The sequence below is a fragment of the Aspergillus foveolatus genome (genome assembly GCF_047715535.1).
Source record: "Aspergillus foveolatus strain CBS 279.81 unplaced genomic scaffold BDW70scaffold_55, whole genome shotgun sequence".
NCBI classification, from domain to species: domain Eukaryota; kingdom Fungi; phylum Ascomycota; class Eurotiomycetes; order Eurotiales; family Aspergillaceae; genus Aspergillus; species Aspergillus foveolatus.
Window position 1 is genome coordinate 20,952 of NW_027396119.1, and position 21,923 is coordinate 42,874.

The 21,923-nt window shown below is 50.7% G+C and overlaps 8 protein-coding genes across 8 annotated transcripts; 3 read left to right on the top strand and 5 right to left on the bottom strand.

Annotated features, from left to right (window-relative positions):
• The first annotated feature begins 357 nt into the window (after positions 1-357).
• On the top strand, positions 358-2,606 carry BDW70DRAFT_170434 (anion exchange family protein). The gene is made up of 6 exons (XM_073742930.1): positions 358-597; positions 656-1,011; positions 1,095-1,537; positions 1,633-1,776; positions 1,836-2,271; positions 2,324-2,606. The coding sequence occupies exons 1-6, from the start codon at positions 374-376 to the stop codon at positions 2,491-2,493; spliced, it is 1,773 nt and encodes a 590-aa protein (XP_073593063.1). The 5' UTR covers positions 358-373; the 3' UTR covers positions 2,494-2,606.
• A 534-nt stretch (positions 2,607-3,140) lies between these two features.
• On the bottom strand, positions 3,141-5,231 carry BDW70DRAFT_162728 (major facilitator superfamily domain-containing protein; the record flags this gene model as incomplete). The annotated part of the gene is made up of 7 exons (XM_073741177.1): positions 3,141-3,318; positions 3,372-3,547; positions 3,601-3,623; positions 3,675-4,570; positions 4,615-4,952; positions 5,000-5,110; positions 5,160-5,231. The coding sequence occupies 7 exons, from the start codon at positions 5,229-5,231 to the stop codon at positions 3,141-3,143; spliced, it is 1,794 nt and encodes a 597-aa protein (XP_073593064.1).
• Positions 5,232-6,030: 799 nt separating this feature from the next.
• On the top strand, positions 6,031-8,370 carry BDW70DRAFT_170436 (uncharacterized protein; the record flags this gene model as incomplete). The annotated part of the gene is made up of 5 exons (XM_073742931.1): positions 6,031-6,518; positions 6,588-7,403; positions 7,467-7,807; positions 7,860-8,069; positions 8,129-8,370. The coding sequence occupies 5 exons, from the start codon at positions 6,031-6,033 to the stop codon at positions 8,368-8,370; spliced, it is 2,097 nt and encodes a 698-aa protein (XP_073593065.1).
• Positions 8,371-9,409: 1,039 nt separating this feature from the next.
• Positions 9,410-10,175, bottom strand: BDW70DRAFT_162730 (ankyrin repeat domain-containing protein; the record flags this gene model as incomplete). Its single annotated transcript, XM_073741178.1, has 2 exons — positions 9,410-10,004; positions 10,093-10,175. 2 exons carry the CDS (start codon positions 10,173-10,175, stop codon positions 9,410-9,412), a joined length of 678 nt encoding a protein of 225 aa, XP_073593066.1.
• Positions 10,176-12,209: 2,034 nt separating this feature from the next.
• BDW70DRAFT_142024 (uncharacterized protein) lies at positions 12,210-13,634 on the top strand. Its single transcript, XM_073737866.1, has 2 exons — positions 12,210-13,100; positions 13,183-13,634. Exons 1-2 carry the CDS (start codon positions 12,306-12,308, stop codon positions 13,240-13,242), a joined length of 855 nt encoding a protein of 284 aa, XP_073593067.1. The 5' UTR covers positions 12,210-12,305; the 3' UTR covers positions 13,243-13,634.
• A 1,106-nt stretch (positions 13,635-14,740) lies between these two features.
• On the bottom strand, positions 14,741-16,748 carry BDW70DRAFT_98510 (TauD/TfdA dioxygenase family protein). The gene is made up of 10 exons (XM_073745345.1): positions 16,182-16,748; positions 16,082-16,110; positions 16,008-16,016; positions 15,854-15,913; positions 15,759-15,801; positions 15,637-15,698; positions 15,459-15,549; positions 15,220-15,378; positions 14,929-15,108; positions 14,741-14,873 (listed from the first exon to the last, which is right to left on the bottom strand). The coding sequence occupies exons 1-10, from the start codon at positions 16,543-16,545 to the stop codon at positions 14,869-14,871; spliced, it is 1,002 nt and encodes a 333-aa protein (XP_073593068.1). The 5' UTR covers positions 16,546-16,748; the 3' UTR covers positions 14,741-14,868.
• On the bottom strand, positions 16,470-19,450 carry BDW70DRAFT_98524 (uncharacterized protein). Its single transcript, XM_073745346.1, has one exon. It carries the CDS (start codon positions 19,175-19,177, stop codon positions 16,952-16,954), a length of 2,226 nt encoding a protein of 741 aa, XP_073593069.1. The 5' UTR covers positions 19,178-19,450; the 3' UTR covers positions 16,470-16,951.
• Positions 19,451-20,740: 1,290 nt separating this feature from the next.
• Positions 20,741-21,833, bottom strand: BDW70DRAFT_142037 (uncharacterized protein). The gene has a single exon (XM_073737867.1). The coding sequence runs from the start codon at positions 21,440-21,442 to the stop codon at positions 21,272-21,274; it is 171 nt and encodes a 56-aa protein (XP_073593070.1). The 5' UTR covers positions 21,443-21,833; the 3' UTR covers positions 20,741-21,271.
• Positions 21,834-21,923: the final 90 nt, after the last annotated feature.

Genomic DNA, 21,923 nt, shown 5'->3' on the forward strand with positions numbered 1-21,923 from the left:
GAAAGACAAATGGGAGAAATAAAGAATACTAGGATTCAAAATACTCGCTTTTCAACTAGTAGACCTACATATACCAGATGCTGTATCGCTAACAAGAACAATATGAAGGTATAAATCCTCGTGAAGGTATAAAGCTCGCCACCCAAACCGGCTACCTACCCATGGAACCCTATACGTCTACCCCAATGAGAAGCCTGTGGTCCCAACGACTCCGCCACTTATAGCTAGCTCCTCAGCCCGAGAATATGCCGGATGTTATATGGATTGGTCCCGTTCACTATAAAAAGCCAACACACTCGGCCCTCTATCGCAATGCTTCCTACAGATCAGGTACATTAGACCCTTCGCCTGGACCATGTTCGATTCTCCCCCAATGGAGAGAGGCGGCCCTCCTGTAGAGTCCCCTCCAGTATTTCGTGAGAAGTTCACTACCTCCTACGCTTATCCCTCTTCGGGATGGCGTAGATTCCGGGTTCTTCACCCAGGGAGAGGCATGTACCACGACGTCCGCCGCCGGTTGCCATACTACTGGAGTGATATCACCGACGCTTCTACCTACCGGACTGTTGCCAGTACCGTCCGCATGTATTTTGTCAAGTAGTTTCCCTCCTCATCTCCTTGTCCTCCTCTAGTGCGTCCACTAACACAAATTCAGCCTGCTTCCTGCAATAGCCTACACCCTAGACATGACCCGACGCACAGGAAACTTCTACGGGCTAAACGAGTCCCTCTTCTCGTCAGCACTGGCCGCAATGGTGTTCAGCGTCTTGGCCGCACAGCCGTTAACTATCGTTGGAGTCACAGGGCTGATCTCGCTCTTCAACTACACAATCTACGATATCATAACGCGGTATGACTCAGCCATATACGCAAATTTCATGTGCTGGGCGGCCATTTGGGCCGCAATTTTTCACTGGATTGTGGCCGCCTGCAACTTTTGCGATTATATGCGCTATGTGACTGACTTTTCGAGCGAGAGTTTTGCAATGTATGTCGGGATTATCTATTGCGGTACGTTCTCTCACTCGTTTTCGCTGCTCTCTACCTTGGATTACAATGGCAGCCAGGAGTGGTGCTGATAAATATCGCCGCAGTCAAGGGCGTAGAGGAGCTCACGAACGAGTTCGCATTGTACGGTCCAACAGCTGGATTCCTCAGCTCCCTCATTGCAGTCCTGTACTTCCTTACCGTCCACGGTCTTGAACGGGTCGGCTCCAGCACAGTCTGCAAGCCCTGGATTCGGGGATTACTCGCTGACTATGCCTATGTGGTACGTCTCTACCCCTTCACTCACACCCTGCATGCCCGTACTCTCCAGTTAACCCACCTGCAGATAGGGACCCTCTTCTGGACCGGCTTCGCGCACTTTCCCGGACCCCTCAGAGAAGCCGGAATTTCCATGGTGCCTATCACAAAGGCATTTTACCCGACCCAACCACGAGGTTGGCTGATCCATTTCTGGGAGTTGGAGGTGAAATGGGTCTTCGCGGCGCTGCCTTTTGGGCTTCTGATCATGCTGCTGTTTTATTACGATCATGTATGTTGTCCTTCCACCTCCCTTTGTCCTTCTCTCGAAGTAGGCACATGTACTGCTATCAGGATGAGAGCAAAAGAGGCTAACAAGTCGCGCAGAATGTCAGCAGTCTCACAGCGCAAGCTCGCCATTTTCCGCTGAAGAAGCCGGCCGGATTTCATTGGGATTTTTTCCTACTGGGATGCACGACCTTTATCGCAGGAATAACAGGGTTGCCGATGCCGAATGGGCTTGTGCCGCAGGTACTTTCACTCTAAACTTGACCACCTCCTTCGGGATATCTGTTGACACAACTGTCTAGGCACCTGTTCACACTGACTCCCTAACAGTCTACGAAACCGACCTTGCTGTTCTCACCTACACCAACTCCAACGATTTTACCAAAGAGTGCGAAATCCGTTATCCAATCACAAAAGCAACATCTGTGGCGGAGCAGCGCGTTTCACATTTCCTCATGGGCATTGCCTTAATAGGGACCATGACTGGCCCCTTGCTTCTTGTCCTGCACACAATACCCGTTGCTGTCATTGCGGGTGTATTTTTCATTGTAGGTTGGGGCTCGATTGAGTCGAATGGGATCGTGAAGAAAGTTATCTTCTTGCTACGGGAAAGGAGATTTGTCCCAAAACATGAAAATCTGCTACAGGTCAAGAGAAGGAAGATCATCCTATATCTTATTTGTGAGATCATACCTGTTGCGGCTTGCGTAGCCATCTCGCAGACGATTTCCGCTATCGGTGTGTTTACTCAATTGAAGCGATTAATGCTGGTGCTAATTTTACCTATCAGGTTTCCCTATCCTGATCATCGCAATGATCCCCTTCCGTGTCTGGATACTGCCGAGATGGTTCAGCTTCGGCGAATTGCGGATCCTGGATAGCCTGACAGCTAGTAATAGTGCCGTAATGGAGAGTCTGGGTGGGAAGCCGCAACGCCTGGGGAACTGGGATGTGGAATGAGAGGAGCAGACCCTAGGCAGAGGATAGATTTGACTATGGTTTAAGCGCATGTTCCTGGTGACATAGCGAGATATGAAGCTCTGATACGGAGACTGATGAGGACTAAAGAGCTGAGTGATAGGAAATTTTGGTGCTTCACTTACAAGACTGAGTGAGCAGGAACAGATAAAGGTTAAAAGATACATATGTCGGTCCTGCTCAGTCACTTTGCAGTATTAGTATGAGCACGATTGCTACCGTTGCACATTTGAAGCGCATTGACGCAGCATCGAGTAGGGCCGGATAATTTAACCATCATTATATATATGGAGACCTGACATTTCTCCGGACCAGTCAATATAGATATGATATTGAGTATTTTGGTAATCTGATATTAGAATAATGGTCCAGTGTTATCAAGGCTCGTACGTCATTACAGAGGGCATAGCATGACGAATAAGAACTGACCTTGGGATCGGCCGAACATGTTCTACATAGTATAGGGCTGCGTATATCACCTGACTCGTCTCGAAAAGATCAAAAACTTCTTAGGCCGAACTTGGTGAATACAATGAATTTTCCCATATAACAAGACTAGTAGGTATTATACACGGCCTGGAGACATAATCGACCCTGGACTACGTTCTTATATCAGCTACCCCGGTGGATCATATATTTTCGGTAAAAAAAAAGCCCCCTGTCTGACGTGTCTCAAACAAAGGTCCTGAGTCCGACAGTAAATCATCAGCCAGCTTCTCAAGAGATTTAATCTTTCCATCAGAGTCCCGAACATCAGGGACGAAGAAATAGGTGACGATGAGGCCGAACAGCATGAAGGTCGACAGGCTATCTCGTATTAACAGAGCTTAGTAGATACGATTCCACATCGGCAAACTTACCAAAGAAGAGAAAACCCCAGCCAGTCTGTAGGAGGATCGTCTTTATGGTATGAACCGTATCCGTAGTCGACGAAGGATATAAATATCTGGGCGATTACTGAACCGAGTTTTCCCGCGGCCGCAGCTAGACCGTGGCATGTGCAGCGAAAGCGCGTTGGAAAGAGTTCTGCCGGGAGCTGTAATACAAAGTCAGCAACGCTCTTAGTCAGACACATCTACGGTTACTTACAATGTAAGTCGTGGTGTTTGGTCCTGTCAATAGGTCCTATTAGTCAAGCCTCAGGTAGGAGGAGAAGAACGCACCAAAGTTGAAGAAGATCTGACACAGGATATATAAAACGACGAGGGCTGAAGAATCTGTTCTCTGTCCAAGGTGACGGAAGGTAGCTCCAATAACGATATTTAAGATAAAAAGCCAGAAAAAACCGTTGAGCTGGATGTTGCGCCGTCCGAGCCGGTCGATGGTGAAGATAGCTATGAGGTTTCCCACCACCGCGCCAGAGGACACGACGACCATGCTCTGGTAGGAGTTTTGAAGGAGGAAGTCATATACGCCAAGTTCAGGGTTATCTCTGCCTGGCCAGATGGTGTTGATAACATGCGGGCTTATCAGCCCGAGCCCGTAGAAGGGAAGATCCAAGAAAAACCAGCACAGGCACGTTGCCATCAGAACTCGAAAGGGTTTAGGTTGGATAGCAAAGAGCTTGAATGCACCCCAAAAGCTGCCTACGTCGACGGCGGGGGTGACCTCTGAGGCAGAAGACCGAGTAGAGTTGGCGCTCGAGGGATACAAGTCTGGGTCTGTGGTTGCAGGTGAGATATCTATTGTGGCGGTGATCTGGCCCATATCCGGCGCAGGAATGGCCTCATCTGACCGGAAGAAGTAAGAGACGTCTGCAGCCGCTTGCAAGCTGTTTTGAGTGACTTCAGCCGTGTATCGTGGAGACTCAATGATCGTCAGTCGGAACCACAAGGCGATGAATGCTGGCACCGCACCGAGACCAACGATCAGGCGCCAGATGCGGTCGACATCTTGCACACACCGCCCCGTGCAGCCAGCACCAGAGCCGTCCTCCAGGAGCCGATGACGGAAGCCGGCGACGGCTATGAGGGCGACCAGGTTGGCCGCTAGCGAACCGAGCGACTGGCAGAAGAAGACAGCCGCAAGCATCCGGCCTCGAATACGGGTGGGAGCGAACCTGTGATGTTAGTAGGGGTTGCAAGTACATTGCAGTGTACATACTCGGAGCATATCACAGCAGACAAGGGATAGTCGCCCCCGAGTCCCACGCCCATGAAGAACCGCCAAAAGATCAAGAGGCCAACAATAGACATGGACGACTCGGCCCCAGTAGATGCCAGCGACACCCCCAGTGTTGTAAATATGAGGACAACCAACTCGAGCCCGTACATCTTGCGTCTGCCCCAGATGTCAGCGGCCATGCCGAACAGGACCTGGCCCACCATGGCGCCGCCGAGCGTGGCAATGCTCAGGGCTACGCTGAACCGTTGCGGCATGTTCTCCCTGCCTTCCCAGTAAACGATACCAAGCATAGGAATAACCATGTTGACCGAGAAGATCTGTCTCGTCAGCTTGGGATATTTCTCGATGGGAGGTGGCTGTTTACTGCGTAGGCATCTGTGAAAAAGCCAATCCCGGCTACTATCACAACCCAGACCCATTCCCTTCGTCGGGCATTTTCCAGTCTGCCAAGCATGTATTCATGGCGCTGCGCCGGCTATATGACAATCAGCCAAGGCCTTGTATGGCTGTGGCACGCATTTTACCGTATGGTGCTGGAAGCTCTCATAATTCCTCCAGGGGTTGAGATGCAACGTGAGAAATGGTAGAACGGCCATGGCCACAGTTGCAAATGCCGCGATATTATGAGCCAAATCGCTAAATAAACTCTTTTCAAGTGAAGGTTAGGGTGACGAGGCATGCGTTACTCATAAAGGTGGTTGTTCCCGGAGGGGGGCCTCGCCCGATGCGAGGCTGAACTCGTCTCGGGAGCTCGTAGAAGGAACAGACTATTGTGGCTCTGGCGCTTGGCCTTTTCGACCCTGAGAAATCGTCATGCGTTGAGGGACCAAGAAAAGTTGCCTATTTTAATCGGGGGTTTTCATGGGCATTCACCCGTGGACATGGATAGGCGCCCACAGACCAGTGCGGCTCTAGAAGTAGCGACGGAGGAAGACATCATGCTGAGCGGCCAAGGTGAGGAGAAGACAAGAAGATTGATATTAAGATCTAGACAGTGACAGCGTCTCCTTTACCCACGTTGCGTCCCTGCGGCGTCCGATTGGGGGCAGCCAGCACTAAGAGGGCGCCACCCGGGCTGTGCTTGGACTGAAGGATCATGCATGCAGTCAATATCCACGTTCTCGCAATCACAATTACTGGCTCTTCAAAGCATTATTCGGAGCAGTTCACGGGAGCCCCAGGGCTGCCACCTGGCTAGAATGTTAAGGGCATGGTGAGACTCCGGATTGGGACGGCTAGGTGGCCTGCTGGCTTGCTTCTGGACTCCCGAGCTTCCTATTACTTCCCCCGTCAATCTTGTATCTGAATAACCGTCTCCACTTCGGTTTGGATTTTCGTTTTTTCTTTGTTCATACTCTTACCATTTGATACCCTTGTGGTCCTCTACCCCACGTCATGAGCTTTGGATGGAGTGTAGGGGACCTCATCCAAGGTGCCAACATCGCATGGCAGATCTACGAGAGCTTCGGTAAAGGCGATAACTCGGCAAAGAAGGAGTTTGTCTTGTTTCGAGCCGAGTTCAATCTGGTCAAGAGTGCCCTGGAAAAGCTTCTTGAGCTTGCCACCAACTGTCCGGGTGAGGATCTCGACTTGGGAGAAGGCTACGAGCAGACACTGCACCGGTGCGCGAAATTTATCCAGAGACATAAAAGACTCGTCGCAGAGGCAACGCAGCGACGACCGAGTCTCCCTGACCGGATCCTGAGCGTCTGGGAGAGGGTGTCATGGCCTGCAGAGCGCGAGGACGCCGAGCGGTTGCGACGGTACCTCGAACGATATATACAGATTGCCATCTTAAAGGTCACTGTGAACAACAGGGACGCGACATGGCGGCTGTCAGAACAGGCGAGAGCGGACCATCTGGAGCTGCTCAGGGCAGTAAGGTCAGTGCCAGATCGGGCCGGGTATGGAGCCAGCCGCAGAGACTGACTGACGGGCTCTTCCAAATATAGGACCATGAGCGTGCAGGTATCTTCAATTCTTCGCCGCTGTCTCCCTGAAGGGTCTACCGACGCCCTCAATGTCAAGTATCTGGCCAGGGTCCAGCGACGCCACCCGACACTGCTGGATCCCACTCCCGGTCTGAATGCCATCCCCGAGGATGACACGCTCGCTCAGTCGGACGGTAAGGCCGCCTTGCAACGCATTCATGAGATCACAGATAGGCTAGAACATCTGGCCCTGCGCCTGGATACCATCGGCAGGAAGCCGACGCCGTCTCCAGAGCGGATTGATCCGCCCAGGCGCACCCATACGAGCGACAGTGTTGGCAGTGACGTTACGGTGGTTGCCCCAGTGATTGACATGCTGAACCACATCGGAGACGAGGTGAGGGAGGCTCTGGACAAGGTCGGGTATGAGCCGGTTGTCGTGCCCAGCCAGCAGCAATCTGCCTTTAACCACGAGCCCGGAAGGTCGACCAAGGTGCTGAACGATGCTGCTGAAGACTGGGATCAATTTAGGGACTGGGTGCAGTTTCGGCTTCTTCACCCTCTAGAAGGACCTCCGCATTTCGATCTCTGGTCAGCTTCTCCAGAACCTAGTCCCCGGGCCGAGACGCCGTCTGTCGATGTATCCTCTACCCTAGACGCTTCCACCCAAAGGAACCTCTCGCCCTCCATGGTGCCAGTAGGTGATGATGGAATCGCTATGTCACGCACTTCGTCGTACGAATCAAGCTTTCCTCAATCTCCAGCCTCGGTCGATTCGACATGGGGTCGCAGACCCAGCATATCCCCTCGGCCCCTGACTGAACACCCGGTCCATGTGTAGGTACCTACTGCCATGCCTTGCCAGGTGGTCTCCTTGCTTGTGACTTATATATGCCGCAGTCTATTCCCAGACCGTCTCCGCAAGGACGGCTACGTGCATCCTCCTGTGACATGCCAGGTAGCCGTGTCGCTCGATCCCAGGACCAACGGCCGTGATATGATTGAAGGCACCGACCCTGCGAGTGGAATACAGCTCCAGCATTCGCTAAATCGTAAACGCCCCTCCAGCCGAACGGAGAGTACCATGATCCCCTATCTGCAGTACACTCGCCACTCGTCGGCTGTATCAAACCCGCTATCCATCCGCTTCATGGGGTCGGCGCATCGAGTGGAGATAGCGCAGAATGGGACAACGGACCGGTTGCACGTTGCGCCTGTTTATGTTTGTCACAACAAGCAAGGTACTAGCACTTCTATTTTTATGCTCGAAAGTTGGCTAATATGCTTGACCAGACCTGGATATGTTCCAGAGCATCCTTCTCCGCCGCCATGTCCTCTTCTGCGGCGACACAAGACGCATCCATTCTAGTGGTATGAGAGATCACTGCTCGCAGGAGACCGTACGTGTCTTAAAGGACCCCCTGACTGGCGCGCTCTCGATTCTTTACTTTGCCTCTAACCGTGGTGCGTCTAATGCACTGGCCGGGTTCATGGATATCCCAGGTACCTTTGCCGCATTGAACAACCCCTTCCTTGTTCTTTTCCTGACGAGAGAATGTCAGTATCCGATTTCTCCTCCCCACAACGGGCAGGTAAACGTGAGATCAGGCTTCCCGTCGCTGGAACTCGACGAAATAGCCTGGGTCTCTCATCGCGTCGGAACTCCGTTGAGAGTGCAGTCACCGGTATCTCTCAAGAATCGCGCGCATCTCGGGAGTCTGCAACCTCCTCTTCGGCTTCAGATATATCTTGGAAGAAAGAGAAGTGGCTCCAGTTTGACTTTGTCACAGAAGAGGGTATATAAAGTTCCTCGTACCGCGCAAGATAACGTCCACTAACTGCACCACCAAGATACCGGAGCATTTCTCAGCGTGTTGCAACATTCAACATAATCGGACGTATCTTTGTTTAGGTTGGAATACTTCCTTTGTAGTCTTTGTGAGTCTTATCCTCTGACTGGCGGTTTTCCCGCGGGCCCTCGCTACATCCCACCAAGCCCTAGCTTCGGCAACATAGCAGGCTTCTGGGCGCTACCCCCAACTACAGGCGACGAGACCCGACTGGAGCCCTGCAAATGAGATATATAACGAATTACCAAGACCAAGTCGCCACTGGCACAAGAATAAATAAGCTCCATGATCACTTAGTTGCTTTGGCCGCCGAATCTTACCCTCGACGTCCCATCTACCAGGAGTTAGCAAATGGTCGCTAGCTTAGATCATACGGATGGAACCTGCATAAACACACCGGGTGTGTTTTGCACCAGAAAAGAGTGCTGCGTCATCGCTACCATGCCTGCCGCCATAGAAGGACCATGATTGAAAGGCAGTTAGCAGAGAAGGCCAAAATTGAGACGGAGCGCTTGATATGCGGCCCATACTCCATTAGCAGTTTAAATATAGATCAGATTATACTGTACTGTCCCTCACAACCAGTCACATGTCTCTATATCCTATTTATAATAGCATTCCAGGTAATGCAGTTAAAGGTCATACCATTAGGCCACTACGTGCTCTTTATCCAGCTTACCTGGAGCTCCTGCATAAGTTATTATATACGTATTTTTCTTGAAATCAAGAGTCCCTGGCTCGTGCTTGACTAGGGCATGGTTGGCAGTAGCCCTAACTGTCATGCTCTATTTCGGGCGCGTGGAGACTACAACGCCAGTGTCGTCGGATTGTGCAGGGACTCGGTTCCTGCACATGGTTTTTAGAGGAATTCCCGCTCAAAATCCGGTGCGTTGTAAAATATCTTGGAGGGCCATTGTATACATAAAAAGGATTAGTCTCCAGGATGACTGGATTCAAAAACACTGCCTAGTACAGTCTGCGTCCATCTGACAATCATAGTCCTGGGTAGGTATCGTCCAAATCGAAATCTTCTAGAAGATCCGGATCTTCCAATGTACTGAAGTCATGAGCAAAAGCCAACGGGTCAGGCGTTGTGGGGTAGCCAAACTCGACGTTCCCAACGTAACCACTGATTTGGTCGACGATCTCTTGACGACCAAGTTCCGTCGCAATCTGCAAAGCAATTACTTTGCGACCGTTTAATAATGCGCCACGGGCTTCAATGTAAATACCGTCACATTGGAGAAGGCACTTGGCTATTGCCGTGTGGCCATGGAAAGTAGCCAGACATAATGGGCTTCGCGGCTTTATCAAGCCATATGACCTGCCATTGGAACTGCATTGCTCGTTAATTCCTATGTCGCGACCGGAATTAGCTAAGAGCACAACTATTTCGTAGTGTCCATTTTCGACCGCGTGGTGTAAGGGCGTGTATTGGTCCCGATCGGCGACGTTGAGCTGCTCCAGGGTTGGATACCTTTGCAGTAAGATTCCCACAACATCCTCCCTACAATTTGCTGCAGTCTTCTCCAGCGGTTCCTCAACTTGTTGGATAACCAGGTCACCATACTTGCTATCAATCAGAAGCCTACAGGCATCAGCTTCATGGTCGACTGCAGCCCTGGTTCCAAAAATAAATAAATGCACATTTCTCTGCATATATCTTCACTCTGCACTTCTGAGGCCCTGTTGCTGAAGCGGGGAGGCTGTAATTAGGGTTAATATCTGGTACCCATTTTTCGAAACCATGCAGTCTCATTGTGCACGCCTTTTACAGGTTCCCAATGATATCGACTGGAACGTATTTACTCCCACTATGAGTGAATGTTCCAGAAAATAGATGCAGGCTAATTCTAGATTAGTAGAGCTCATAACAATACATCATTCCTGAGGGGCGGCATCATTACCCCGTGCCCCTGTCTGTCATATATCGATTGAAATCCATTGTCAATGCTCGGTTCTCTGAATATCAATGTTTAATAGTAAGTGTTCTATTCTGTTCAAATTCTACATCCCGAATCACAACTATCTTTATGAATATTAGTTTGCAACGTGATGAATTGCGCATCCTCTCCGAGCCCAACAATCACCCATGACCATCATCGTTGGACCCGGACTCGAAGGGTCTTCCTGCGGTGTTGAGGCTAGAACCAGCAGGCCGTAATATTGTCTTACCCAAACACGTGCACTGAATCATCTGAAAAGAGACTCCGGTAGTCAGAACTGGTCCCAAGGGAACGAGGGCCTTCTAGTAGACTGGAAGTCATGGGAGAGGTAATGAAGAAGTCAAGTATTCTCGATGAGAGCCCGTTGCGCCGCCATGCAAATAACCAATAAAATTGAAAGCTGTGCCGTTGACGGCCAAAGTATCTCTACCCATTATTCTCTAAGAGCCCGTTTTTCCTGGTTTGATTTCATACAATAGGTTGGAGCATTACGAGGCCCCTTTCTTCATATCTGCCCTGAAATATATGTTGCTCTGAGTACTGGTAGTAGCTAATGCTGAGTTCAAATACATTCTTACATCATTGCGCGGACAACAATCTCAGATGCAAGGTCTATTTGAAGCCGGCTGGTGTGAATCCGGCGACATCATCATGGCAGCCGGTGGTATAAATTCTGCCCTGAAGACATCGTATCACAAAACACCAAGGGGCACATCAACCATGGACAGCCTACTGGCAAAACCTTTCATTGTCCTAGGCAGGTCTTGAAGATGAGATAATGCGCTGAAATCTCTAAACACCGGTATGCGGCGGACGAATCCCAAGGGACACATTTGGGTACCGCCAGTTAAGATAGCATGATTGGATATAGCATTCCCAAGCAGTCGGTCGGTTGGTTGAAGGCAGACGGACTCATCAAAGCTATAAGAGAGGGGTGTTGCAGTTTCATGAAAGATCTACCCCCCGACTACGCAAACTGCACAGTTGTGTTCTCGACTGTACGGTGAGAGTGGACCTTATCATTTACATCTTTCTTTTGGCATGAGTACAGAATAGGCCATTCTCATTGGTGATGCGTCCACCCGGTGCTTTAATGTGTAACGCAAGGGGGCAGCTAAAGCAATCAAGAACGAGGATGACTTCGCACTTATCTTACCCTGACGGGCTACGTACTCCTTGCACTGATTGTGTATTGCGCGGTTAAGACGCATGCAACGGAAAACGCGCAGTACAGAACAACTATGACGAGGAGGGTTACTTGCTTGGCGGGAGGGGGAGAAGTAGTCACGGAAACGCGATGTGATTGAGCCGGATGATTCGGATCATGCTAGGCTGAGGATTGAGAGACTTTGAATGGGAAAATCATCCCCAACTCTTCCAGTCTGATTGCTTATCGAGTTTATTGCTTTTTTGTACGTCGAGTGAGAGGAGACGGACTGCGGAGACTGGGATGAGTTTGGTTAGAGGACGTCCAGTCATTTGTAAGAACCACACAGGTATATCCCATGAATGGCATGGCGTAAATTTGCTATATCGAAGAGTAGCATGCTATGAATTCATATGTACGTATCTTGGGCGACGTTAGAGGCATGCTGGCGGTTAGTTAGGGCTTCGGTGTACTGTGCTAGCATCAGCTAAAGCTGGTTGCTCGCCGCGCGGGACTGGGTTGTCTATATGCGGACTGGGAGCTTTGAACAAAATGGAAAATACCCGAGGGTAGTATCGAACTAAATGAACCGTGGAAACTAATCTGTGGCATTATCGTGGTGTGACAGCAGCCAGATTTCAAAGCTCCCGCGCCCTTCCGCAGCCGCCGCTGTCTTGTTACAGTGAGCCTGGACATATAAGCTGCATCCTATGTTCCCACACTCAACGCATATATGTAATTCTTTTCTTCCCTTTTTAGTGTACTTCAGCTTACTCAACTCACCGAGTAACTCACAATGCCCAGGAAGACCGTCCTCATCACTGGCTGCAGCGACAACGGCATCGGCTCCGGCCTAGCCCTAACTTTCCAAGCTCAGGACTACTACGTCTTTGCAACGGCTAGGAACCCAGCCAAAATGTCCAGGCTCGCTGACCTACCCAACGTTACTCTTTTACCCCTCGATGTCTGTAAGAATGATGAAATCACTGCTGCCGTTGAGGCAGTGAAATCCCATACCGGCGGCACCGGCAAATTAGACTACCTAATCAACAACGCCGGCCAAGGGTACTTTATGCCAATCCTCGACCAGGATCTGAAGAAAGCAAGAGACCTCTATGAAAGCAACGTATGGGGACCTCTTGCTGTAACGCAAGCTTTCGCTCCGTTACTCATAAACGCGAACGGGACAGTGACATTCATCACCTCCGTCTCGGGGTACATTAATTGCCCCTACATTGGCGTGTATGCAGCATCAAAACGATCCCAGGAGATCATTGCTGAGACACTCCGCCTTGAGCTCCAGCCGTTTAACGTGAGAGTCCTGTCGGTTGTCACTGGCGCTGTGCAGAGTATGGGGCAGGTTGGGCGGTTTGATGAGTACAAACTCCCAGAAGATTCAATGTACAAGCCAATTGAGGCGGTTATAAAAGACCGAGCGCAGGGGAAGGACGGGATAGAGAGGGAGGAGCTGATGACTTATTGTAGCAAGGTCGTGGGTGAGATCACGGATGGCAGGGCGAAAAAGTTCTGGTGTGGAGGCAGTGCAGGCTTTGCGAGGTTTGTGACTTCGTGCATGCCGGGGGTATATTTAGTGAGCCATTCCACTCCCTATTTTTATTGGTTTACTTTCAAAAATGATCATGGCTGGCTCTGACTGACTATTTCGTGGGCAGGATCATATTATGTCGAAAGGAACGGGGCTTGATGTTCTGGCAACCGTGAAGGACAGTTAACGAGTACTTCCAGACGCAGCGTCTGGTCTGTGGAGGACGCTTAGGTTCTGGGCGTTATAGTTTACATTCACCCAGTATTTGTGTTCATCCATGTACGGTCCTGTATCATCGGCGTCCATTATGCTTTAAGATGGGACATTTGTCGTACACAGGCATAAGTGCGGCAGCGAAATTTCTCGCTCGCCGTCGGGGCTGAGCATGACACGCATCTTCATACGGGTAAAGTTCTCGAACCCGAAGTATGAATGTATGGATTGGGTACTGAACCAGTGCTGATACTATATCTCACAAGTTCATACAGAAGCACTATTAAGCCCGGTTGCATCCATCTCAGCGCCGCTGATAGTTACTTTCTGTCCTAAATGACATAAAAAAAAGAAAAGTAGAAAGAAGAAAAAAAGAAAAAAGGAAAAAGAAAAAAGAAAAAAGAAAAAGAAAATACAAGAACTTGACTCTGGCTTGAAGTAAACTTTAAGAAGATACGTCTTGATTGTACTGTTAACCTGGTGAGAGGCAAGATCTCTTTTCTTGCCGTGGCCATTGGTATGTTGAATTATAATCCTACGACATAGGTGGCTGCTCCAGCAACGCATCACAGTCCTCTCCTCAAATCCAGGTACCTTCTTCTGCTGCTCCTGGGAATGGCGAAAGGGTTATAGGGCGGGGACACTCAAAGGAGATAACCCTGATCCTCCTACCAATTTCTGGATAAGTCTACTGTTGTTATGTGGTGGGAAGGGCTAGAAGCTAGGCTGATCAGGGTTGGTGAGCTAGGATGGAGCCTAGGAAACCTTGCCTGGGAAGTTGTTTTTTATATACCACTTGTTAGTGCCAGAGGAGCCGGCAGATTTGGCCAATTACGAGATTAGGGGCAGATCCTAGACACCGCGCATAGTTAGAACATACTTCTTGTTTCGAGGCTTGGAAGTCGATGGGGGCTTTGAGAGGCTGGGATTGGTTTGGTTGGTCGGTAGCATATTGAAAGATGAGGAACTTATCTAGAGTGAAACAAGGGGTTGCTAACTAATTTTTCAGTTATAAAGTGGCAAAGACCGAGCTTCCTGCTTAGTCTAAGTAGTGTTCCCCTGTGATCCAAGGTTTCTCTTTGAGGTCGGTAATATATCATTATCACCATGGTAGTTCTTGAAGCCTGACGGTCAAATAGTTCTTCTTCTATCGAGCCCTAGTTTGTGTCAGCCGCGAATGGAAGCCCTTCGCAATTATGAATGGCTGTTGGAGAGTGCAAGAGAGATCCTTTTTCTATAAGTGCATTTCCTGTCAACAGAAATCATTTCCCAAGCTTGACGATTCAAGCACAAGAGCTATATTACTCGTCACACAACCGGATACACCTCATTGCTCATCTATAAGGTCTGTCACCTATAGAGCCTTCACTTGACTGAGTCAAATCCTAAACTGCTCATCTCACCCGTTTGGCTGCAACTACCACAATATACACTATGACGCACACAAGCAATCAATGGAAAGTACAGAGCTCCAGGGCCTTTACGCAGGAGTCTCTACCGCTGTAACGCCCTCTCCTTTATCTTTCTCTCTCTCTTTCTCCTCCTTCTCCCTCTTCTCCCTCGCCTTCCTCTCATTACGGCTCTCACTAGCAGGGTCAAATTACGCTGTACCTCGTTAGCCATACTTCGTCTCGTCGATCCCAGTCCTTCTGGGACATACGCTTCTCCCCAAACACCGTAGTTCGGATCCCCCTCCTCTTGCCCTCATACGTGCCTGGGATGACGCGGTGCAAGGTGCACCGATTATCCCACATCGCCACACTCCCAACCGCCCACTTCCAGCGCACATAGTGGTCGTCGGCGGAGTGGATATGGTACGCTAGAAAGTCGAGGACTTTGTCTGTATCAGAACCAGTGGTTAGCATGACCTTGGCCCATCCACGTCCACACTTCAAAAAAAAAAAAAAAAAAAAAGGAAAAAGTGAAAGCAGATATATTGGGCGGCAAGTACCAGACTCAGTCCTCTTTAACTCTGCAAAACCCGTCACAAAGCCTGGGTTTACATTCAGTGCCTTCAGACCCGTTACTGGGTGAGTCCGCACAGCTGGGTGGTGGGTGTCGATTGGCGGCCGGTTTGGGCCTGTGCCCCAGAAGTCAAGAATCGTGTCGTCTGTAGTTAGTAGTGTTATCTCTCACGGTGCGCTAAAGTCTGTTTTTGGGCAAAAAAGAATGAGAACAGGCGGAGCGTACACTGCAATCGGGAGGTATGTACAGCATGCAAACTGTCGAGAAACGTCTTGTATGCGTCACTGGGGGCGTCGTAAAGGCCGTATTGCGAGACCTTCCTTGCCTGCTTTAGCATTCTCCTTGCCCTGAGCAGCATGGTGCCTGGTAACTACGGGTTAAAGGACGGGTTAGGGCTACGTACCCAGGCCGTGTCACCACCAACCTCGGGGTGCTCTTCCATTCGGAGGAGGGAGTAGGATGGAGCTGTTCCTTTCATGTCAGCGAATCTCAGGTATTCTGGAGCGTAGGTCGCGGGGGGCGCACGGTTGATTTCGAAAGAGGTATCGGCGTGAAAGTCCCCGCTCGGCTGTCGACCCAACCGTTAACATCCATTTTCACTGAGGCTTGAAAGGACGAACCCATGGTGTGTACTTCAGTATCTCGCGGTGGTCTTCGCGGCTTCCATGGATGTTGACGAACTAGGTCGGGTCAGACATCAAGCTATGTAACTGCGATCAAAAGAAATAAGATGAAACAACAAAATAAAAACTAAAATAAGGTAAGGAAACCAACCTTTTGGTCCTATTGGAAAAGGTCAGCACTATTCCGCGACGGCAAGTTTGATAGAATGAATCAGTGAAACGAACCTTTTGCGCTGGATGTCTATCCAGAATCCCTATGTGCCAGTTTAGCCTCTTCTCACCTCTTCACACCTTCAGCCCCGACGCTATAGTATACGAGACATACCAAAATGCTCAAAAACGCGACCCTGCCCCTCTGTATTCAGATCCTGGTCTCGAAAGAAGACAACCCCGCGCTCTGTCACCAGTGCCGCAAGTTCATCGAGCTGTTGACCACTAAGCTGGCTAATCTGGATTCCCTCCAGAACCGTGCCGATACTCTCGGTGAGATCGATCCGCTTGACACCAGGAGCGAACAAAGCACGTTTCTCTGGGTCTGCGAAAGAGGCGCGGTCCAGGGGCGGCGTTATCTCGTCCCGGATCGGTTCAGAAGGAACATGCGAGGAGATCTTGGGGTTGAAGAGAGGGTGCAAAGTTATGGGGAACCCGGAGTCTGGGGATATGTGCTGGCAGGCTTGGAGGTGGGCCATTTCTGCACTGTTTTCGGGTCTAGTTTGTTTCAAGAGACTTGGATGCTTATATGAATGAAGTGCAAGGTATGAAGCAAAGCGGAGGAGGGGCGGGGAGGGGTGGGTGTTTTATCAATTGTGTCGAAAGAGCAATATCATTTTGATATGGTGCAATTGGGGAAGCTAGATGGCGTCAATTCTTGCGGGATTGCATTGTTGGAGACGTTGGCTGCCACGATAAAGTGGTCTAAGTCCATCTTTTAGTGTTTTCATGCAGCTCATGTGCCGATTATCCTTGAAGAGATCTGTATGCGATGTCTTGATGCTCTCTGTGTATATACAATGCAGTAGTAGCAATAGACCGAACGCGCAAGAGACCTCCACCACGAACATAATAAAAGAGAAAAGCAGGTATCATAATCATAAATCATGCCAACCGTGAGATATGGTACCCCGGGCCAACTGCAGTAAAATTTTCGAGCGGATTGCGCGAATGGAGGTCGCGGCCATCCCCGCGCCCATGCGTATACTCCTCACCATAGCCAGAAATCATTGCTGCAGGCCTACCACGGCGCACCCTGACCCTGGGGGAGTCACTGTAGTCATCCATCGATGCCCGATATCTCTCTCGGTACCGTGGATGTCCGCTAGGGGAGGCTGATCTTGAATCACTCTCGTAGATCTCAGCAAAATGCACTGTCTCTGAGGCCTGTCTGGACCTCTCCCAGCTGCGCGGCCGTGGGGCCCTATCGCCAGATCTTTCCACAAAGGCGTTTCCGACCCTTCTGACCTCGTCCTCCGGTTCATCTCCCCGTCTCTTGGGCTCCAGCCTCAGTCTTTCTGCTCGGTCCATGTCGAGCAACTTCGAACGCAGGGCCGTAAAATCGTTCGCCCTGACATCTTCCAGGATATCACTCCACTCGGGGAGAAGGGCGTCTTCCCGCCAGCCGTTCATGATCAGATGGCGGATTTTGTGCTCTCGCATGGCGCGAGAGAAAAAGTTTTCGATTCTGCCGGATTCCTCGATCATTGTAGCTGCGCGGTCTGCGACATCCAGCATCTGCCTGAGCCGGAGACTGTGCTCGTACGTCGTGATAACGTTTAATGTAGGGACTGTATATGACGGGCCTGGCCGGGCAGTTAACGTCCGGGGAATTCCAAATGTGAGGAAATGGCACGCCTTGACGGAGAGCGCGAGCCGAATATCGAACTCTGTCTCACAGTAAATGAGCAGCAGAAGCCGCACGATTTCAGGCAGTCCGCTCCGGCTGCCAGGCTCTTCGTACAGCCTCCACGAAGCGTGCATCCGGTCCCGGATCGCCCCGTGAATGATGCGGACCCCCTTAAAGGTGGACCTCTTGCTCTTGGAGCCCTCCATGCTGATATTGACGTTCGAGGGGCCGCCGTTCCCCGACGCACCCACTGTGAATGTCTTGCCCGAGGTGATTTCCTGCTCCGAGACCTCCATCCGGTCCGCCTGCGGCATGATCCCGCGGATGTTAGGTGCTTCGCTGCCGCGAGGGTCAAGGTTGACGTCGACCTTGGCATACCGTATGCGGTGGTCCATGGAGTACGGCCGCATAAAGTTGAGCTTAATCTGCACCTCGTGCATGTCTTTGCCTTCGTGGAAGACTGGCCGGATGGATTCAAGCTTGGCGTCGAAGCTGATATCGTGGTTGTCGTACCGGGCGAGGGTGAAGCCGTCCCCGTTGTCTCGCTGGACCCCGGCCCAGAGGTTGCGGTGGGCTTGGATGGGGATCTCCTGCGCGGTCTCCCTGTCTTGCCTGCGCGTTTCCTCTCGGTTCGTCGGTCCTTTGATCGTCAGTTCACTCCTGGCCCTCCTTCTCTCGATCATATTGTCCTTGGTCGTTGGCCGCGTTTTTCCATTGGTCATCGCCTCGTCAGTCACCAGGATTGCCTCGGTGGTGTCTGTTGTATTGGGTGCCTCTTCTGCCCTATCCTGCTGCTCTTTATCTGTGTCGTCCAGCTGGTCCTCGTCTGTTTCGTCAACTTTGTCTTCGACCCTGTCCTCTATCTTATCCTCTGTCTTGTTGTCGACCTTGTCTTCCATTCTGCCGTTCTGACCATTGACCTCATTCTCCGTCTCCTCCCTCGCCTCGTCTGCGTAATTATAACCTACCCGCTCTTCGACCCTGTTTCCCACACTCGCCCCATCATCGTCCTTGCCCTCGTCCGTCTGACCAGCTGCGTCAGCTGTACCGTCTGTTTCACCGTTTGCGGGCCGGGCGGCCGGTGACCTTGAACGTCCTCTGGTTGTCCCGTCCTTCATCTGAAGTGCTTCTACCAGCTCTTCAGCCCCAGTCTCTTTAGCCAACTGCAGCGCCGTCAACCCATCCTGGTCCTTGATCTCGACGTCCGCCCCATTCTCCATCAGCATATCCACCGCTTCAACCCATCCGTAACGGCAGACCAAATGCAGCACCGTATGGCCCCGTCCATCTCTCAAATTCGCATCCGCCCCGTACCTCAGCAGCACCTCCATCGCCTCGAGACTCTCACTGACCACACACATATGCAGCGCCGAGTGGCCCAGCTCATCCACCGCGTCAACCGCCGCTCCATTCTGCAGCAATGCCTCTACCAGCTCTGCGCACCCGGCGACGGCAGCCTTGTGCAGCGCCGTCTTTCCCATTCCATCGCCCAAGCCAATCTGCGCCCCGTTCTGCAGTAGTAACTCCACCGTGCTAATCCACTCTTCCTCTCCTCGCTCGGCGATGAGATGCAGAGCCGTTACCCCCTCCTCATTCAAGCAATTCACATCAACCCCCGCATCGATGAAGAAACTCACCGCAGTGCGAAGGTCAAACGCCGACCCTCTTCTCTCAGAGCAGACGACATGCAGCGGCGTGTTTCCACGCCGATCGCGCGCGTCTTTCAGTTCTGGCCCATGGCGGAGGAGCAGCGCGATTATGTCCCTCGTGCCGCTGGCGCACGCGCGGTGCAAGGGTGTCCGCCTGCTGTTGTCTGTGCAGTCGAGACTCGCTCCATCGGAGATCAGCTTCTCGACTGCGAGGAGCAGTTTCTCTTTAGCTTCCTTGGCAGGTGGCGTTGATGCGGCAAGTTTGAGGATGAGATTGTTGAATTTACTTGCTGGCGATATTGGCTGCTCTTCAGGTGAGCGTTTCTGGTCATAGTTTGTTTAGCCAAGAAAACCACTTCGCTTTTTTAGGAATTTTTTTTATTTATTTTTTACAGAGATTAGTATACTTACAATCACTGCCGTGCGTTGAGGTGTAAAAGAGCCATCCGACTCTGCGCTCGTTTGGCTAGGCGTCCGCGGCTCGATCAGCAGTATACTCGACGGCTCTGCATCCATCCCAACGGCTTCGACCTCTCTAGCGTCCACTTCGCTTTTTTGCAGTGTAGGCTCCGGCATGCTATCGCTATCATTGACAGACAGAGTGCCATTCATTCTCTGATCCCAAAAATATAAGTTGAATTTTTAAGTGATGCGGTCATAAGATGTGAAATCGGGAGGCTGGGCTGCGGCTGAACTACTTGGGTATCCGCCGTCGGGTAGATAGGGTAAAGATCAACTGTCGTCGAGTCGGTGTGAGGCCTCTGATGCCGATTTTAGATATGAAGTAGGTTCGCTAACAGTTTATTTTTGAAAGCAGATCGATCCACTTCATAGGGATATTTTACTGAGGACGGAATGGGATACGGCTTAGAGATATATGAACCGCTGGGGTAATTTTATATATACCCAACTACTACAGATGCCCAGCAGTCATGCCACAGTGCCAGTGGCCTGAGGCACTGAGTTTGGCCCTCAGTCGCCCGTATCCAAGTCTACGTCAGTTCAGCGAGCAAGAATAGGAGCCATAGGAACCTCCTGTGGATTTGAGTGCTGTTGTGATGTGATGCCGCCGCTACACTAATTCTCTGAATGTCGGGAAATCAAGGGAACGAACCCTATGTTGGTCTTTGGTCCGTTAGCTAGTGATCATACGATTGCGAGGCAAGTATACCTACAAAGCACATCATGATATCTGACGTGCAGTATACCTCCCGAACACGAGATCGTCCGATCGCTAAGGGAAGTGCCGCTGCTTACTCGGTACGGTAATCTTGATCAGATCATATACCGTGTCCCCTGTCTGCGGAGCGTCTAATAATAGATACGCTTCCATTTCATGCTGGGCGCCTCTATTTATTCTTTTGTAGTTCTGTCAGGAACGCTACCGAACGGGCCGTTAAACCCGCATTACACTTTTCCGATCAAGGACTCAGTATCACTTAGCATATAACTCTGTATATCACTCCGTATATCGATTCTTTTGATCGCGCTGGGCCTAGAAGCCTATATAGATCGAGAGTACCAGGTAAAGGCTCTCCCGACTGCCCAGATCCATGGACAATACCTGTGCTCCATATTCGCTGGCCATCTCAACCTTCTTGGATTGTTCTATGAACTCCAAGTTCCTGCGTTGACCTTTAATCAGGCACATTTGAGACCTCGAGTGCAATACCTTGAAAAATCAATCAACAATGTAGGCGCAATGAGGACAGTAAGTACAGTAAGTATAGTAAGTACTCTGTACCATGGAGGGAAATATGAATTGTGCACAATTCAGATGACGCATACAAAGCACGGGAATAACTACGTAACCTACATTGAAAGGTAAGTCAGTCAGCACTCCACTGTGTCCTGCTGGCCAAAGCTCTCACAAAAGACATTGTCCACCATTCGACTTACTCCACCTACTCAACTTGCTCAGCTTGCTCAACTGTTCAACTGCTCAATTTCTCGACTGCTCGACTGCTCGGCTTGCTGGACTGCTCGACTTTGTCTACGGAATACCCCATCAAATAAATAATGTGCAAGAAGAACCCAGAGATCAACAAGCATGCATACAGAGAGCAACCAGGAACACCCTGATCTAGTGTAGAACATATTGAAGTTCGAAGTTTAACGAACCCCGCTGTTCTCCCCACCTACCTACCTATCCTGGTGTCATACAGATACATCCAGAGCCAAAGCTGAGCTGAGCAGTTTGTCCCGCGGCAACACAGCACTTGTGTACAGTAAGTGGGGTGCTTTACCGTCCGTCTACCCTGTGCAGTACACCTCAAGCCAAATCAAGCCAAATCGCCTGCAAAGCATCGCGTGCATTACCGGGATCGATTAAGTAGCCAACCTAAATTCAACGATAAGTTGTGTATCAGATAGTTTCACATGCTGGAAACAAATATGACCCATCATCTCACTTTTTGTGGCAAGCAGGGATAAAATACAGCGGCGCCGGCAGCGGCCCCGCCAAAGCCGGGGATCGGGGACCTCAGCCCTAAGCATCGGGCTCTGCCGGCGAATCAGGTACCGCACAGTGTGTTCCACTGGCGGTGCGGGACAAAGTACGGAATCCGCTAGAAGTCGG